Consider the following 18,384-nt stretch of genomic DNA (forward strand, 5'->3'; position numbering starts at 1 on the left):
TTACTGTTATAATGAATTAGATAATGCAAGTTTGAAGGTACCTCAGGATTGGTTTGTGTAATAACACTGGAAGACATATTCTAACAGATCCCCAGCTGTGGTCAGCACTCAGGGAAATGCACACTGTGCCCATGTGACTGGTTGCAAATGATGCTGTGACCAGCTCTACTGCACCTAATCCTGCTGGGGGACAAAGCATGTCCACTGCTAAAGGCCTTGCAAGACAGAGGTAAGGTTATTTTATAGGTACTCTAATTTTTTCCATGGTTTATTTTGGGATGCTGCAGTGATGTTGCAGTGCAGCATCAAGCTGAGCACTGCACCTTTCAAGAGCCACAGATTTTTAATTTCTGTTGTACTTTTCAATAGTTGCCTTCTCTTTCTGCAGAGAAATTCTCTGGTTTCCCCTAACATACAAGCACTTTCTTAAAGTAAAAATTCAGGAGAATGGATCTGATTCAATGGAACACTATTGTGACACGTTAGTGAACGTCCAAGACAAACTGCAAATATCAGCTACTGCTTCTAAAAATTTTTTAAGAACTTTTCTAATATCCAACATAATGGAGAGATTCTTAAAACATGCTCTAAGTTACCTAAAGCAAATATACTTTGAAAAAATTACACTTAATGTAGCAAAACCCCTCAGTTCCCCCCTTTTCAGCAGTAAATACAGGACAGTTCACAACTGAGTAAGTAAGCGACTGACAGAGCCGAGCGGAGTACCTGGGGATTTTCTTGGGAACCTGAGGTGGTGAGGAATGGCTCGCTGGGTTCTGTTCAGAGCTCTCGGGAGGCTTTTCCTGCGCTTCCCCTTTGTCTTTTGCCAGTGCCTCTGCGATGGCAGACTCCACTCCCCCCTTGGGTGGGAGGTCAGCCTTCGGCTCGGCCGGCGCCGGCTCACAGCGGTACATGAAAACGATGGAGGGCTTCTCGCTGGAGTCCGACTTGGCCTCGCTGAACCAGTGATGCCGCTGAACTGGGGGAGGGGGGAGCATGTGGATGACAGTTCCATCCAGACCCACCAGCTTCCCTCTCTCTCTCTCCTTCTCTTTGTCCTCCTCATCCTCGGGTTTCCTGCGGCGGAAGAAGCTCTTGAACGATATCCAGCGCTTGGGTTTCGCGTCGGCGCGACGCCCCTCCGAGTGCAGGATCGACTCGGCCTCCGTGGACCTGGTGGGGCTGGTGGGTTTGGTCCAGTTGCTGAAATGTCTTTGCAGCAAGTTACTGGCGTGGTAGGGCGAGGAGGTGGAGCGTGGGGGCGGGAACGGCAGTGCCTGCTCTGCCTGAGGACTCGTGGCACTGGGGGTGGCTCGCGCTGGCTTTGGAGAGGGAGTGGCAGCCAGCTGGGACAGCGGATCTTTCGGCACCTTCCCAGCAGTGCTTTCCGCCGTCTTGGAGGACTCTATTTCAGGCTGTGACGTAAACAGAGATTTGGGTCGTACCAGGGTGTTTTTAGGAGTGTCTCCCTCCGGAGGTAAGGAATACAGTTCTTGTACACTACAGGACTTGGGTCCAGACTGAGGTGTTTCTGGAGGAGATTGTGGAGGCTGGATAGAAGCCACAATCTGTGAGAGCACCGTGCTTGCATTCTCTCTGCCACCACTGCTGCCAACAGAACCCTCTGGCGTTACGTCTGTTTTTGCTGCAGGCTCTTGTGTTGCCTTTTGAGCTTTTGATGGGGAGCTGTGGTCAGCACTGTGACTTCTCTGTGGGGATATCTGGCTTTTACTGAGACAGCTGTTGAACTCTTGGACCTTTTGAGCCACAGAACCCAGCCTGCACTCAGAGCTATTCGTCACCCCCTTTGGTTGGGACAACTCAGTGGGTTTACTGCCTATGGCTTCAGTTATTGTACTTTCTGTTTCTATTTCCTCATATGTATGGCTTATCACACTGGTAGTTTTATCTTTGATGGACAGCTCCCCGCTGGTCCCTAGAAAACTTTTATAGATAGCCAGGTTATCATAAGCGTTCGGATTGATTACAATAGGAACTTTAATAGCATTTTTGGAACTCTTGGCATAAGTGGGCTCATCATGAATGATAATAGGAAAAGGTGGCATGCCAGCATTGTTGTAGCTGTTGAATTTTATCTCAGATAAATTGGGAGACTTAACCGGGATAGTTTTTGAAGAAATGTTTGTAGCTGTAGGTGAAGTAGGAGCTGACTTGTGGCTTGTCTTCCTGGGAGGAACGGAAGGTCCTGAGCTGTTTGCAATCAGCTCCACCTTAGGTATCTTCTGTCTTGGACTAGTACTAGAAGTCCACACTTCCTGGTACCTGATTGCACTGGATTTTTTCAGGTTAGCATTGACACGTACAGGTGATGCTGCAGAGGATGCAACAGGTGTGCCTGGAGTTACTGGTGAGCTTGGGTTAGATGATGCATTTTTGGTTTCTGAGGTTTCGGTCTGATTCTCCTTACATTCATTGGTCATGGCAGCTGATACATCCACTACAGTATATGGCTTGCACACTGGCTGTTCCATGTTCACCACCCTGTAAGGTTTAGCTTGCTCCTCCACGGGCACCAAATTAATAGTTACTGCTTGACCAGCAACATCTGAAGAACTTTTATTCTCTTGCTTATCAGTCTGCACAGCAATTTTGCCATCCTTCTCCTCCAGTCGAAGCGCAAGGACTGCCTTGTGAGTTTCTAGACTTTTTGGAGCATTTCTGGGCGCTTTTGACACATCCTTCACTTGCTGATCGTCACAAAGACTTTCGTATTCCGGTTCAATCAGTTTGAGGTCCTGAGGAGTGCTGGGAGACAACCCTCCATTACAGAGCTTCTGGGAAGAACTGCTCGTTGTTCCGGAACGAGACTCTTCTGTCAGAGAAGAATCAGGAGACGTGGAATCAGACGATACCATGCTCTGCATGCTCTCTTGCCCATAGAGAATCACAGCCTCTTCCCCATAACCATTTAAAATTTCATCATAACTGTCGTCATAATCCACTGCACAGATCCGCTGCAGAGACTTGTTCCGAAGGGGCACAGTGTTCCATTTTTTGTCCACGCAGAACGGCACAGGAGACAGGGTGTTAGCTCTGAAGTTGGCAAAGCGGGGCTGGCCCCTCATGCGAATTTCCATCGCTAGCAACTCTTCATCACTCTCGTCCCAGCTCTCATGCTCTTCCTGCATGCTGCCAAAAAACGTGTCATCCTCACTCTCATCTCCGCTAGAGAACTCTGGATAACAGAAACGTCCACCTTCATTGCTTATTACTTCAGTGCTTCCACTCAGAATAACGTGCTTACTCTGTGAATCCTTCATTCCACCCACCATGCAGCTCGGAGGGATCTTTCTTTCTAATGACCTTTTATAGCAATTATTTATCCTCCCCAAGAAGGTTTCTCTTGAGTTCGTTTCATTGCCGGTGAGCTGAGGTGCGGTGTCCAAACCTGCAATCTCCTTCAAAACTTCTGTCAGTCCGTTATTATTGTTATTTGGTATCTTCCCCACCCCCTCGTTGCTGCCGTAAGGCCTGGAGACGTGGCTGTAACCTTCGATTTCCTCTTCGTTGTTGTTGTTGTTCAGTGGTTTTTTGTTCAAGGCCGCTTTGTTTCGGTTCCACCCCGCGGGCAGGGCTTTGTTCTCCCCCTGCTCCAGCGTGCTGATCTCGGCACACACGCCCTGCCCATCCACCACCATCATGGTGGGTTTCACAGCTATGGTGGGTTTCTTGGCCACGGGCGGTCGGAAGTTCCCGCTGTTCCTGCCCCGCTGGCTGTTGCTTTGGTTTGCATTGGGTTTCAGGTTTCCATGCGAGAGGGGCTTCTTTTCTGACACGGGGGGTAACTGGTGCAAGCTTTTGGGCTTGAAGCAGTTCTTACATTCGCCGGGTTTCCAGACGTGCTCAGTGAAAGTGTTGCAAGCAGACATTTTCCCGGAGCCCTGCGCTTGGTGCCGTGCTGCTCAGTGCATGGTAAGCATTTCAGCCATATGTTTCCACTCTGCTCACGTAGGACGGCCACTCCTTCGAGCACTGATCATGCTGGAATACAAAAGACAATGAGGATGAGAACAGGGAAAAATCTGCTTGATCACTATACTTATATTTTCTACACTATGGACGACTTGGAAGCAGCCCTTTGCTGATGCGTCTCTCTTCTTACATAAATTTATGAAACCATGTAACTGAAATGTAAAAGCAAGTTGCAAATATCATTCTTCTCATACATAAAGAATTAAAACTTTGGCAGCTAAGCCCTGTGTTACTGAAAGCAGAGAGAGAGAGAGAGTGAAATGGCAATGACTGAGACTTTAGAGTAATTCTCTTGACTAGTTCAGGACCATTGACCTTTAATTTTGTCCAATAAAAAAAATGCAGGAAGAGGATATAAACCCAAAGATTAGTGCACATTGCTTTCACCAGAACTACTTAAACATGAGACAGAAAACTAAGAGCATGTTTACTCTCCTAAATGCAATTGAGAGAATTTGTTTTAGCTTTGAATATGAACAAGCTCAGCTTAAGTGAGAAAATATGTTCAAGCAATTCCAAACTCTGCCATTTTAGCACTTCTTTCATCAGAGTCAAATGATAACTGGAGAGGTATTTTGGCTGAAGGGACAGGCTGGACTGATGTCCTGGAAAAGTCAGATAAAAATACTGTGGAAATCTTTCTAGAAAGTCACTGTTTTTTCTCCTTTTGCTTACCACAGTGGCCATAAACCATTCTGATATCCTCAAAACAAAGCCATGGATTTTTAGTCCCTGATTTGTTTCACATGTAGCTTTTCTACCTAACCCCTCCAGAAATAACAATTGAAGAAGAACTGAAAATCTCTTTCAAAGTGAATCTTTTTATTTCCTGAAATGATCAGCCCTAAGTAAAAATCAAACACGAATCTGCTGTGCTTTATAGACATTGGAGTAGGCAGGATTTGAGAGTTTCATGAATTAATGCCTGAAGATTTTAAGCCTCCTGAGCCAAATCCGCAAGTCTGTTCTCTTCGTCACTGTTGCATAACTCAAATTATTGGAGAGATTTCACTGAGGTGAAAGAATCTGTACGTCCACTGCTACTTCTGTAAAGACAGGCACTGGAAATCAGTAATCTTCTATTCTCACAGACCTTCAGGAGGAAATATCCTTGCTGCTCCCCCAGCTGCACTGAGAGGGCATTGATAAAGCCCTGTGGCCCCAGATGCAGCTCTCCATGGACAGCTGTGCTGGAATTCACCACAGGCACAACTGGCTTTCATCAGCGTGGCAAACAACAGCCTCATTAGCAGAGCTGACACGAGCAGGGATTTGTCAGTCTCCTCACGTCCTGCTCTGGGTTTTGGCAAGGGGCTGTCCTGTGCTGGCAAACCAACAGAGCCATCCCGATCCAACAGCAGATGGGGCTGAAGCCTAACTCTATTAGTGTCTTCAGACACAGCCGTGCTACCAGGGCTATCATATTTCATATGCTGACTAAATATGTTTCCAGACAAAGCTTTTTGCCAAAAAGTCGGTGCCAAAAGCTTTCTCTGTATGACCTAAGAGATAGAAAGCCTGCCAGGCTGAGATCTGCCTTTATTTTATATATACAGAGTAAAATGCCTTTGTATGTTTTTCGATCTCTCTCTCAAGATTTGTTGCTTCAACACTTTGCAAGCCCATATATTGTAAGCAGACAAATTACATTAAGAAACAATTCCCCTAAAACCAGAGAGAGAGCACACATACTACAATTTTCTACTCTGGTTAGCTCCTTCCTTTCATGTGTTTAACAAATAAAAGGAGTAAAGTTACATTAATGGGAATCTAAACTAAATGTTTTTTTTTTTTTGAAAATATAGTCCTCCATTACATAAAAGCTCTGAACAAACAATTTAAACAACAGGCTTTGTGCATGTGTGTGTGCTTTAAGATTTCACCTGGTGATATTATTTCTCTGAAATTGCATAAGCTGCACTTGCTCTGGAACCCCATCAAAAGTCAGAGAGCTTTATGGTGTTCCAGGCTAAGGAGAGCCAGGGTAGCAGTGGGAAAGCTCTCTGCTGCACATTTGTGGTACCACTGGCTGTGCTGTGATGCTGTTCCCTCTCACTCCCTCTCAGACACACGGATGCTGAGCAGCTTCCCTCTAAGCCAAAGGAGATCTACACCCCACACGTGAATGGGAACTGCAGGAACCTCAGCAGAACCACAGCACTCCAGTGGGAATAACACCTCCAGCAGGGTGACAGCTCTGTGCAGACATTCACCCCATGTCCCAGCACAGTCAGATACCTGGGGACTGTGGAAATGCAGATGTGTGACTGGTACACGGAAAATCCATAAGCCATGCACAGGTATTTCAGATCTTTTGCTCTCCAACAGCCAACAGAACTGCTTTAAACACAACCACGATGCCCAAGATGATTTGTGACACAGTCTGAGACAGAAGAGGCACTGAGTCCCTGGGTCTGGGAAGCCCAGCTGGGTTTCCAACTGGCTCAGGCACCCGCAGGACAAGCAGTTCCTGCCACATGCCCTGACACTGCCTGCAGCTGCAGCAGAGAGGAAACAGGCACCTTCCAACCAGAGGAAATGGATCTTAAGAAAACAACCAAAACAATTCAAACATTGTGTTACTTTTGTACTTGGAAATCAGCAGCACTCCTACGCTATTTCAAATCAAATCCACAGTGACCTTTTATAAGTCAAAACAAGCATTTGCATGCTAAAACAAACTGAGACAGTTTCTTCCTTTGTGTACAACTAAAAGCAATCTTTCGGCCGCTTTCCTCTCTCTTTAAAGATAATACATTTGCTTTTTCATCTGCAGATTCCCTATTATGAGTGATAATTATGGTAAGAGTGATTAGGAGTGATAACAGAAATGAAATCTTCTTTCGGCAGGCTGTTGCTTCCATGGCTGTCACCGGCAGCTGCAGCTTGGCAGGGGGCAGCAGAGGCCATCGAAGGGAAGGAAAATGTACACAAATACATGGAAACAATCACCCTGACACTGTTCATTGCTGGATTCCTATGCTACTCTCCAAAACAAAGCAGGTCAACAAGAGATCCAGGCACTCACACCTCAGATCTCTTCAGCTGCTACTGATCAGGTATCTTTTCTTCCATAACTTTCCTGCTTCCATGGCAGCCTATGAACCAATGGAATAGGAATGTGCACTCTGCAGAGCTCCTGGCTCTTCTGCAATGAGTATTTCAGATGACAAAACTTATTTGAAGACAATCTCCACAAAATCAAGGCAATAACAAACACAGATGTTACATTAAAAACCAGCATTACACTTCTAAAGAAAGTATTAATAGCAAACACGTAATATCAACAGTGAGCATTTCACCCTTGTATCTCAGTCTTTTATATAAGTTGATAAACAGAACTCTTCACAATTTATCCAGGGAAGCACTGCAGTGCAGTGACGCTGAGGAACTAAAATTCACCAAGTGAGTCAGTGTCAGGAACAAGTACAGACAGACAAGTTCTGCTCCCAACAGCAGATTGTGACACTTCATTCATTCCCTAAATGGTTGAGTCAGCACAGATAATTTATCAGCTTTAAAGGCCAACTGGTTCTGTGTGTAAATGAGACTAATGCTCCTCGTTTCAGCAGGTACACAACTGCACACAGCAGGGCTCAGCCTGGCCCTGTTGAGTTGATATCAAACAGACAGGAACATAAAAGCATATCTCACTTTCCAGGTCAGAGGGAGATGACAGATTCGGAGCTGCAATGCAAAGATGAAGCAGGGATCAGCTGAGATACCCTCGTGTCAGGAAACTGAACCCGGCACAGCAATGCAGAAGCGTTTCTGTGGCTCTTATTTGTTGACATCCTCTTTGCTGAGTGCATGAAGATAGTAACAAACATGCATTTCAGGCATTTTCCCTTTGTTCTAGGTAATTTCAGGCTGTCAGGTCTCCTTTGGACGTGTGCTGCCTGAATCACAATGAAGGCCTTCTCCAGTAATACTTTACACTAAAATAATCCAATTAAAAGGAACTTAATTGGTGTGCAACATTCCCTACAATTTCAACATTTTAAAAATGAATAGTCTCAGTAAGTACCAGATGGTGACACGCACTAATTAATCAGGCCTGCTCAGTGAGTGAGCACATGGAAATGAATGCACCTCTCAGACAGGGCTGCAACCAAAAAGCTCCCCCCAAATGATGGTGTGTGATATTCCTGAGCACTCTGTGGGCTCTTCTGAGATCACCAGGTACTGGGACAGGTTTCCTTTGGTTTGTTCTGCTCCAGGGAAAAGCCATTTACCTTTAGCACTGCTGTCCCTGAGAACAGTTTAATGCAATTTTTATGCTGCAGAATGAACTGCCCTGATCAGCCTCTGTCAGCAGTGGCCCAGTGAAGTGCTCCTGCACAGCCCACAAACCTCTCACCACTGTCAGACACGTCCCTCAGACTGAAAACACCAGCAGTGGGAGCCCAGCCTGGGTTTCCTACATGGGAGTGCCCAAAGGCCACAAAACGACCACGGCTTTGTGGTTTGTCTGAAGCACTTACAGGCACCTGGACAGCCCCTGATTGTCACCAACCACAGTGCAAACCTCCCACAGCAGGAATGGAGGGATGGGGACTCTTTGCCAGTATCTGATTCTTGTGTCTTCGAAATTTTAATGTAATTGTAAACATTTTAAGAGACTTTTTTTTTTAAAAAAAAGCTGAAACTCTCCAAATTCACACCTGCAGGTCCCTCTGGGGGGCAATGGGCCATAGAAACGCTCCCAGAGAGTGTCAAGGAATGGGACTCACCCCACTCAAGGAAAAAATGTGAAACTAAGGGATGGGAAGCAGCACTATGGACTGCTGCAACTTTATTCCCAAAGTGAAGGATATTTGCTAAATATCAGCTCATCGTTGTACCAAGCCAGAGCTGTGACTGGCAAAGCACAGGTGGGCATTTCCATAAATGCTGGGCATTGCCATTTTTGTTTAAAAAGTTCTATTTTGTTGCAGATAGTTGGTTTTTTTTCCAGTTTTAAAGTGTCACGCTGTATTTTCTCTCACTTAAAGGGAGTTTAAATGACATAAATATTTCATAATCCTGAGTAAGTGAAGGAAACTCTTTAAAACATGTATTTTTTTCCCTCTCTAAAACTTGCAAGGATAAAACAAGATAGAAATGACCAACGAACTGGGGCAAAAGCCTGCCTAGGGCTAGACAATCTGTGATGCTTCAGAAGAAAACAGGCATTTCTTTGCAGTTTACCTAACCCAAAGAGATAATGCCACAGAGCAAGGAAAAGGCAAGAAATATCCTCGGGATCTGCCCAGGTAATCTGATCAGATTCTGCATCATCACTTTGGGAGCACACAAAGCAGTAATAAGGACAAGCTCTCCCCTCTGGTGTTGAGGCCCAGCAGGCCAGCCAGGGCATGTATTTGGATAAGAACTCTTCTGAGCCTCAGTGATAAAAATCCTTGACATTCTGAACTGGAGAAAACTACTAAAAATATTTCTTTTCCTTTTGGAAAAATCACCATTTAGCATCAACACAACTTAAATTTATAATGACCAGACATATATATATTCATATTATAATGATCATTCAAACAATGCTGCACAGTATGTTCTTTAGGAATACTTTTATATTTACATGGAAAATTAGTTTTTATTTTTTACTTTTTAAAAAGAAAACCCCAGTGAGATAAAACAGACTACAAATTGTTTACTTTGCTTCCTAAAAAGGGCTTTACAACATAGCAGCAAATTAAGGTTAAGTGCATCAGCTGGAAGTAAAAAGCACAGTAATAATAATAATTTTTAAAAAATATCCTCAATTCCAGTGCATTAAAGTTTCTCTCAACTCCATTTAAGGAAAATTATGAGAATTAAGCCCCTCACAGTATATCAAAATTGCACCTGTATGACTATACCTTGAGCAATCTAATTATCTTTGATTTACCCTTCCTGGGCTCACTTGCAGTTCCGCCCTTTGATCTTTTTTCCTGTTTTTTAAGCAACATGAAAACATTCAGAAGAACAAACTTTACCCAAACTCTCCAGAACGTGCTCACAACAACCCAAAAAGCAATACCTGAAAAATGTTCTATAGGCAGAAAGGCAGTGCCAGCTGTGGTCACCCTTGTGCTGAGCACAGCCTGGGGAGCAGAGCTGAGTGGATCCTCACTGCAGGGGGGTCCATCCACTCTGCACTTTCTATTTATTTAAACCCCCCTCCCTTGCACTGCTGCAACCTCTGGCTCCAAACCCCTTTGTGCTGATGCAGCAAAACCCACAACTGCCAAAAAAAATTACCCATTGCAGTTTAGCAATTAACTCGTGGACAGTGAAATACAAAACAGTATTTGAAAGGATAGGAAAGAAGTTACTAAAAAGCAGCCAAACACCTGCTGTGGTGTCAGGGCAGGTAACTCAGGGGAGAGCTGGTGGATCACAGCCAGTGTGAGAGGCAGCTCCAACACAGGGGATACAGCACTGCCAGCTGGGAACCCTCCAGAGGTCTCAATCCCCCTGGGAGAGCCTTAGGAGTTATTAAATATAGAACTGGAGAGAATTAAGTTTAAAAATAAACCCCACTATGAGCCATTTTAAAAAACCCGAGATATTAAAAATAACCGATAAATTATGAGCAATAGCACAGCAGGGCTGGACTGTGCAGAGCCAAGAACTGGGCAGAAATTTGGGAACCAGGTGGCTGAGCTACACAGAATCCTGAAGTCCCTCTGAACCAGGCACTGGTACAGCCAGGAGCTGAGCACAGGGTGAATGGCACAGCTTTTTGATCATGACTTCTGGGAAGGAAACTCGCTCTTCCTACCAAACCACGGGCAAGAGAGAAATGGCACAATTTTATTTTAAGCTTTTAAGAAGTTCTCACCCACTCCTAATGGCAGGACATGCAAATGGTGCAACAGAATATGCAAGGGAACCAGCAGATTGCACACTCTCCGTGTGAGAAAATCAATGACATGATTTACTGAGTATTGTGTTCAGTTCTATTTATGACATCTCAGGAAGAAATGCTGCATAAAACAGCCACAAAACTATTTTAATATGGGAAGTTTTTCATCCTTTCAGTGAAATCCCTTCAGATTAGGATAGTTTAGTTCAGAATGAGACAAATAAAATGATATTATATTAAATGATCCGTCACATAAAGCAGACAGACTGGGTGTTCCCATTTAGTATCTATCTCAAAAAAAGAACAATAAACTCAATGCAGCATATTTACATCTGCAAGAAGAAAATTATTCCACATAAAACACATCCTGAAACAAGCTGGCACTGAGATCAAGAGGTTGATGGATTCAGAGGAACAATCAGACATTTATTCTTGGGATGAGCCACGGACAGTTGTATTAGGTGGGGTAAACCCACAGCTCCCAATTTCAGTGCTTAAACAAAGCATTAACCATTTCAGCTGAGAACAAAATTCACTCACTAGATTATTCCAGTGTTGTCCATTTAGGAAGTCTGGGCAGCACTAAGGGCAGGGCCACTCACACTGGAGTCTGGGCATGACTCTGTTCTTCCTTTTCCCACATCCTACTCTTTACTTTCAGTGGTTTTAGCTTCATACAGCAAAATAACTAAATAGTGCAATAACACTGACATCCCATTATCTCCCAGCAGTAAGGTCAGGCCTTCCTCTCCTCCTCCCACACTTTGTCACTCTTGTCCCAGACTTACAGCTCAGCCCTGGAACATTCCCTGTGCCCATTTCTGCTTTTTGTGACTACACAACCAGGTTTGACATTGGGCAACTGGGGCCTCAGCTTTGAGCTACCTGGGCCAAGGGACTGGGTCACCCCAACACATCCTGCAGTGATCCAAACAAATCCAAAGCAATACCTGAGACAGGCCATGGTCATTCCCAAGGTAAGGAAGCCAGGTGGAAGTCTTACTAAAGATCAGTACTGTTTGAATGTTTTCATGCCACAGGATAGAAACATCAGAATAAAGTTACAGAAGAAAGAGAAAAAAAAGGCATTTTTCCTCTACAACTAACCTAAACAATATAACTTTTGAAAACACATACATTGCTATTTTATGGTGGAAAATATAAATAAAAATAAGCCTGATACTAATATCTCATTCACTACATGGTGGAGCAAGTGCCTGGAAGGGGCCTGAATCTTTGTAAAAGCTCCTTCATTTTCCCATTCCACAGCAACCATCTCCTCCCACTGCCATCTGCTTGGAGCACTCACTTTGCCTTGTTCCTCACATCCATGATCAAAGACAGCCATTCTAATTTGAGGACCTCTTTGATAATCTTGAGAAACGAGCTACAGGTAATTTTTTGGTCATCAAAGCTGGTTCAAGCAGCTTGCTCTCTCTCAGGCTACTCTCCTAATTAGTATGTCATTTATTCACCCCAATAAGCTACTTCACCAGGCACGATGGATGTAAGAAATTTTAATCTGCAGCCATAAGCCACAGCAGTGAAATGAGTGATGAGCTCTCAGTCACAAGGTTAAAGATATTAATGTTTACTAGTGTTGAAGTTAATAACAATAACAGATATTCTTCAGTGTTCAACAGTAACAACAGACACTCTTTGGTGCTCCTTATGCTTTGCCCTGAATCCATCCCTGTAAAATGGGAAGCCACCACTGATAAGAATGTTAATAGGAATAAAAAGCACCATCATAGATGAAATTCAGAAAAGGCATTAGCAGCTACTGGAATTGTATGCTTTTAGCATTCGTAATAAGAATTGATATTTCACTTGTTCTTATGATTTAAGTGTTGTGTCTGACAGTCACAAAAACCTGCCACAACACACCAGTGTTCCAGGCACACCACGGGGGGCTCTGTGATGCAGCTGTTTCCCTCCATGGGGACAGAAAAGGACAAACAGCCAAACCCAGGGCACCCAACAGTCAGTAATTAGATTTTCAGGCTACCAAAAGAGACATGATGTAGGGCAGGGGAAAAAACCAACCAATCAGACAAAACTCCAGTAATTTATTTTAGACCACAACATCTGATTCCATACTTTAAAAGAATCCATACATGGAAGAGCTATGCAGTGAGGGCATCATTAAATATCATCAAGGACAGAATAAGAAAGGAAATGTAATAGAAATTCTGTATTAGTTTTTATCCTTACAGACAATGACTGTTTTTTTGCAGCTTGGGAATTTGCTTGATTTACTCCATGAGAGAAGAAATACCCTCCATTTTCACAGACAGATGGCTTAAACCTATCAAGTATGGAAACCACTGTAATTTTTAGCCAGTGCTGTAAGAGGAGGAAAGGGGAAGGAGGAATCATTTGCTGCTGCCAAGAAGGTTGACTTCAGGCAGGAAAAACCTGCCCTAGGAACCCATCTGCTCTGTGGGCAGCAGGAGCAGCCACCTAAAAGGAAGAGGTGTCTTATCACAGCCAGCCCCAGCAGCTGGAGTGGAGCCTGGCACAGCCCCAGCAGCTGTTCCTCCCAGCCCTGGCCAGCCCTGCTGTCCGAGCACTCCAGTACTAATTAAGGAGTTGCAGATCATACCTGGAAATGCCAAACTTGCAGCCCAGCCAGGGCTCACTCCAGGGTCAGGACACAGCAGGAAACAAGGCTGAAGCATAGCAAACAAGCTGTAGCAAAGGAAAGACAAAGAAAATCAGCACCCATATTCAATTCTCTTTCTTTAGTTCTTTTTTTTTACAGATTGAAATGTTTTCCTAAAGGAGCTGATGGCCAAACATAAATTTTGCTACTTGTGCTTGACAGAATCCTGAGAATGCAAAGCTTTTTCTATCCAGAAAAAACTCAGAGTGAATTTTCTACTTTTGTACTGCTGAGATAACTCAATACCAATCCACAGGGATCTGAAAGTAAAAGCAGACTCACACTCTGAATTCTTCACCTTTCAGATGAGGTTTTTATGACAGAATACTTTATTAGCAAACAGGGCTGCTACGAGTCCACACCAGGAACCACACCAAGCCCAGGGCAATTATCTTTTGTCACTGCCAGCCCCAGTGAAATAGGAAAGGCTGCAATTACTTGCCCTCTTGGAGGGTCTTGAGGGAGGTTTATTCCTGCCCTAGGCAACACTGTGCCATTTGGAACTAAATTGTCTCTAACAAGAAGGAGTCTAAGAGAATAAGAAGCACCAAGTTGCAAGGGCAGCAGCAAAACTCTTCCCACTGCCCCCTGCTGAGGTCCTGGGCTCAGTCCCTATATAGCTTAGGAGACAACACCAATAGGAAGAAAATGGCTCAGGAATCCAAATCAGGCCTCCTCACCACTGCCCCACCAACACTGCCCAGGAAGGTGATGCCAGGTCTCCCACAGAGGGTCCACAGAAGAGCCCCCATGCTCTCTGTAGCATTAACCTTGCAATTCAGACAGAAAGAAAGTCTGTCCTGCGGGTTTCGAGGTTATGGGCTCAGCCTTGGCTTAATTAGTCACGGTGGCAGGTTGTGGTTACACAGACAGGGTATGGGATCCTGGCTGTTGTCAAAGGGGAATTGCCATAGCAATCCCAACAGCTCTCACTGCAGTGTTAGCTCGCTGCTTTTGCCCCATACTTAACAAGTACTACTGGTTCTACATTGCTATTTTTAAATAAAAGTATAAATAAATTCAGCTCTGAAGTATTCTCTCTAAAGGGAGCTGCCCAGACCTCCAAGCACTCCTGTGAATTGTTATTAGCACCCTCGGACTGTTGCTCTCCAAACACAACACGGTGTTCCTGGAGCTTCATACCAGTGACAAACCTGATGGAAACAAACCCTTCCACTCCTCAAACAGATCCCTCCACACGTGGTGTCCAGGCATTGTCCTTTTAAACCCAGAATGGCATCCAGAACTCACGATAAGGGTGTGCTCATGCCTTCCACAAGCTTCTGAGGATCTTCACTTCTCTCAGTGGAGTCAGGCAAGCCCTGCCCAAACTCTTTTATTCCCAGTTTACAGTTGTACATAATAAATACAATGTATTTGCTCCATCTTTTTTTCCCAATATACCCAGGGAATATCTTTCCTGCTCTCCATATTTACATTTTTTTTTTAGGCTACTCATAAATAAACCCTGACTAATTTTAGGACAAAGATTAATACAGAGCATCCCACTCAGCCTCCTACCTAAACCAGTTTCAGAATTGTCACCTCTATCCAGGCCTAACCCACAGAATATACATGGCATTTTCTATGTTGCTTCTTAATAACAACATAGAAAAATGAAATTAAAACATATTAGATTTAAAAGTTAATTTAGCCTTTTGTATACTTGTTAACCAAGTTAGCTATTGCTAGATCACTAAACTCTAGCATTTGCAAAGAAGACACAGAGAGGCATGAGGAAGACAGGACATGTGGTTTTGCAAATACAATGAATTTGTGGTTTATTTTCAAGATATTTGTTTGGTTTGCAATAGTATCAACCTTTCAACAGAAAAAACAGTCTGAGTAATTCAAATAAAGATTCAAAGTTTAATTTTTTGGTTTTCAGTGATTTGCAAAAATATTTTTTTGGCATAACCAGAAAATTAGTCACTACTAACTTCACCCTCTATGGCTGTTTTAAGTAAAAATCATTTCTCATCGTGCAAACGTCATCTTTTTAAAGTCAGCTGTTTTATAAAGCCTTTTGTTGAAACGAGGTATGTTAACAGGGATCCCAAAGACTTAATTTTGATAGAAACTGCAGTATGTCAAGCTCAATAAAGGCAGCAGACTCATGTCTGGACGCCAGAATGTAGTATGTAAAAAAAAAAAAAAAAAGCTGAAGTTGAATAGTAGAATATTTATCAGTTGCTTATCATGCCTGGGTGCAGGTGTAGGACTTGGCCCCTGGGTTGCTGAGGAACTGCAGCAGATTTGCTCTGTGCTGTGCAGGTTCTCAAAACACGTGTTAATACAAAGATTTTCGCTACATAAAAATACTCATTTCTCATTTTTTCTCTCAGTAGAGAGCAAAGTAATTCCCTAACTTCCATATGGTGTGGCAGGAACAGGAAGACTAAAGAGAAAAGTGGGAAGAGAGGAAGAGCTGAGAGCATTTCCTGGAACACGCTGGTTCCAAGGAGCAGCTTCACCACAGAGCTCCTTCCGCTCCCCTCCGGCCGTGCCAACACCGGGCCCTGGGGCACAAACCCCGCAGTGTTCCCGTGCCCCAGAGCCCGCTCCCTGTCCCTCCCTGTGCCCCACAGGGCACAAACCCCACAGTGTTCCTGTGTCCCAGAGCCCGCTCCCTGTCCCTCCCTGTGCCCCAGTGCTGTCGGGAAGCAGGTGCACAACCAGCCCAGAGCTGCTCCTGCTCTGCTGCCAACCCCACTCCGGTGCCAAAAGCCAGGCAGTCCCAACACACTGTGCTGCTGTTCCAGCCCAGAATCCTTCCAAGGCTGACACAACCCACCAGGATGAACAAAAGGATGGGTTCATAACGCTAATTAGCATTGTACAGCCAGAAGATAGACTGTAGCCTCTATCTCTAATGTCCTATGTCAAATTTGTTCTCTCCACATAAAAGACTGGTACATTAACCATGTCTCACTTTCCCATTTTTCTCTTCAGAGGAGCTGGCTGAATTGCAATGCACAGGGAGAGACTGAAACGCTCAGCAGATGATTTTGCTTAAACCTCAAGTAAGACAAATGGGCCGAGCTCTTCAATGCCGGCCCTGGGACGCGTGGGCGATGTATCACATCCTACAGGGGACGGCATTTGGAAAAATTCCCTTCTCACTCCTCAGCCACTGCACTCTTTTAATTACCTGCTAAACTTGGAGAAAGAAGAACCGGGAAGGGGAAGGGCAGAAGAGACTTGCCAGAGATAATGAGGTGGGTGCTTGCTGAGCTGAGGCAGCAGCACCCTTAATGCCTGAGCTGCAGGAGGCACAGGAGGGTCCCTCTCCCTGCCCAGCACCAACAGGGGCTCTGCAGTCCCTCGTTTTAAGTAAGACATGAAGCTCAAGCAGCAAGTTCACTACCTGAGTGAGGGGTTTGGTTTTATAGCCTGTGATGGAAGAACTAGTCTGAAGTTCTGGAGAAGTAATAAAATACATTCTGCCTCAAATCTCCATTAACCTTTAATGTGCTAGGATCCAGAGACAAGGAAAAGTCTCTAAAGGTCCCTGGAATCTTACTGCTTTCTGTGTTTCCCCGTGCACACTTCGTTTTTACACTCTAAAAACAAAGTCTAAAGAAATAAATTAGGAAGAGCCAGCAAATTAATTTTTTTGAAGTCTGATTTTAGTCTTTCCTGCGAAGAATGTGATTCAAAAACTCTTGTAGTTATTATCATCCAACAGCTTTTTTTATGAATGGATTTGGATCCATCTGTTGGATGGATTTGATGAGCTACTCCACACCAATGTGGACAGTACCTTTGTTTCCTTATAGATGCAAACAAGGGACCATTATCCCAAGATCCAGCATTACTCCTGCTGCTAAACATACTGGAAGAGCTCTCAGGTGAATACACACTTTCCTTACAGTGGTAACCAAGTTGTGACTCTCATAGAGGTCATGCATCAGGTATTTGGCTTGAAAGTTTTGCACAACTAAAGCACAACTGAGAGCATTATTTTCTTTCAGTATTATTATTGTAATATACAGGGGTAAATGTAATGCCACAAGTGTACAGCTTTAATTGAAATGTAAAATAAACTGTTTGTTGATAGTCTCCCTCGGTTCTCCTTTGATAATTATGAAAGTAATTCTATTAACTGCTGTGCCCAAAACATGTGGGGGAGAGACTGAAATCACTATCTGAAAGTTACAGTATCACAGTAGCAGTTCAGGGTTAAAAATCACATCAATAGTGCCTTCTTTAAAAATACACCTGTATAGTTTGCATATTGCAGTAGCAGAGAAGTATGTATTATACGTATTTATAAACACACACACAAAGGGGAAGAAATTCCCAAGCATTAAATATGTTGGTATATTCTGAGATCTTCAGATCGAGATCCACACAAGGCATACTCAACACAAGCAGAATAAAAGAGGACTTAAAACCGAGAAAATATGATTACAAAAGAGAAAAACTACATTAATAACGAACTCCTGGAAGAATTAACTTAGCCAGTTTGTCCAGTGAAAGCTGTAAAACTACAGAACACTGTAGAAAGCAGCCTGTCAGAACACAGGCAGCAAGGATGCACCAACACCCAGCTGGACCCTCGTGGATCCCTGCTGACTCCAGGGGAGATCACAGAGCTCTGCCCACAGCAATGGTTTTTGGAATGATTCCCACTCTGCCCTCTCAGTGGGTCTGTTGTACCAACCCCAACAAGGGGAACATTTCACCACCACCCCCTTTGAAATGCTCACCATGTCACACAGACCTACACATCACATACAAAGTTCCAACAGACAACTTCCAATACAGAAAATTTCTTTTAAAGAAATAAAAGTCTTCAATTCATAGAGTGACCTTGTGGACAGGGGCACATGCATTTCTGGCAATTACTTTACAGGGGAGAAGGGGAGAGGTTATA

The 18,384-nt window shown here is 44.0% G+C and overlaps 1 protein-coding gene across 6 annotated transcripts in view; it reads right to left on the minus strand.

The window, feature by feature from the left end:
* Positions 1-18,384, minus strand: part of PEAK1 (pseudopodium enriched atypical kinase 1) — a 112,528-nt gene that overhangs the window by 32,479 nt on the left and 61,665 nt on the right. For 5 of the 6 annotated variants that reach the window (XM_051770352.1, XM_051770354.1, XM_051770350.1 and 2 more), the window contains 2 exons: positions 13,446-13,531; positions 727-4,002 (listed from right to left, as the gene is read on the minus strand). In XM_051770352.1, the coding sequence (XP_051626312.1) occupies positions 727-3,890 (3,164 nt within the window). In that variant the 5' untranslated portion in view covers positions 3,891-4,002; positions 13,446-13,531. The remainder of the gene's footprint in view (positions 1-726; positions 4,003-13,445; positions 13,532-18,384) is intronic. The other variant, XM_051770351.1, reaches the window with a different exon arrangement.

Source organism: Manacus candei, unplaced genomic scaffold, assembly GCF_025592945.1.
Source record: "Manacus candei isolate 608988 ecotype Guabito, Panama unplaced genomic scaffold, ASM2559294v1 h1tg000119l, whole genome shotgun sequence".
NCBI classification, from domain to species: Eukaryota; Metazoa; Chordata; class Aves; order Passeriformes; family Pipridae; genus Manacus; species Manacus candei.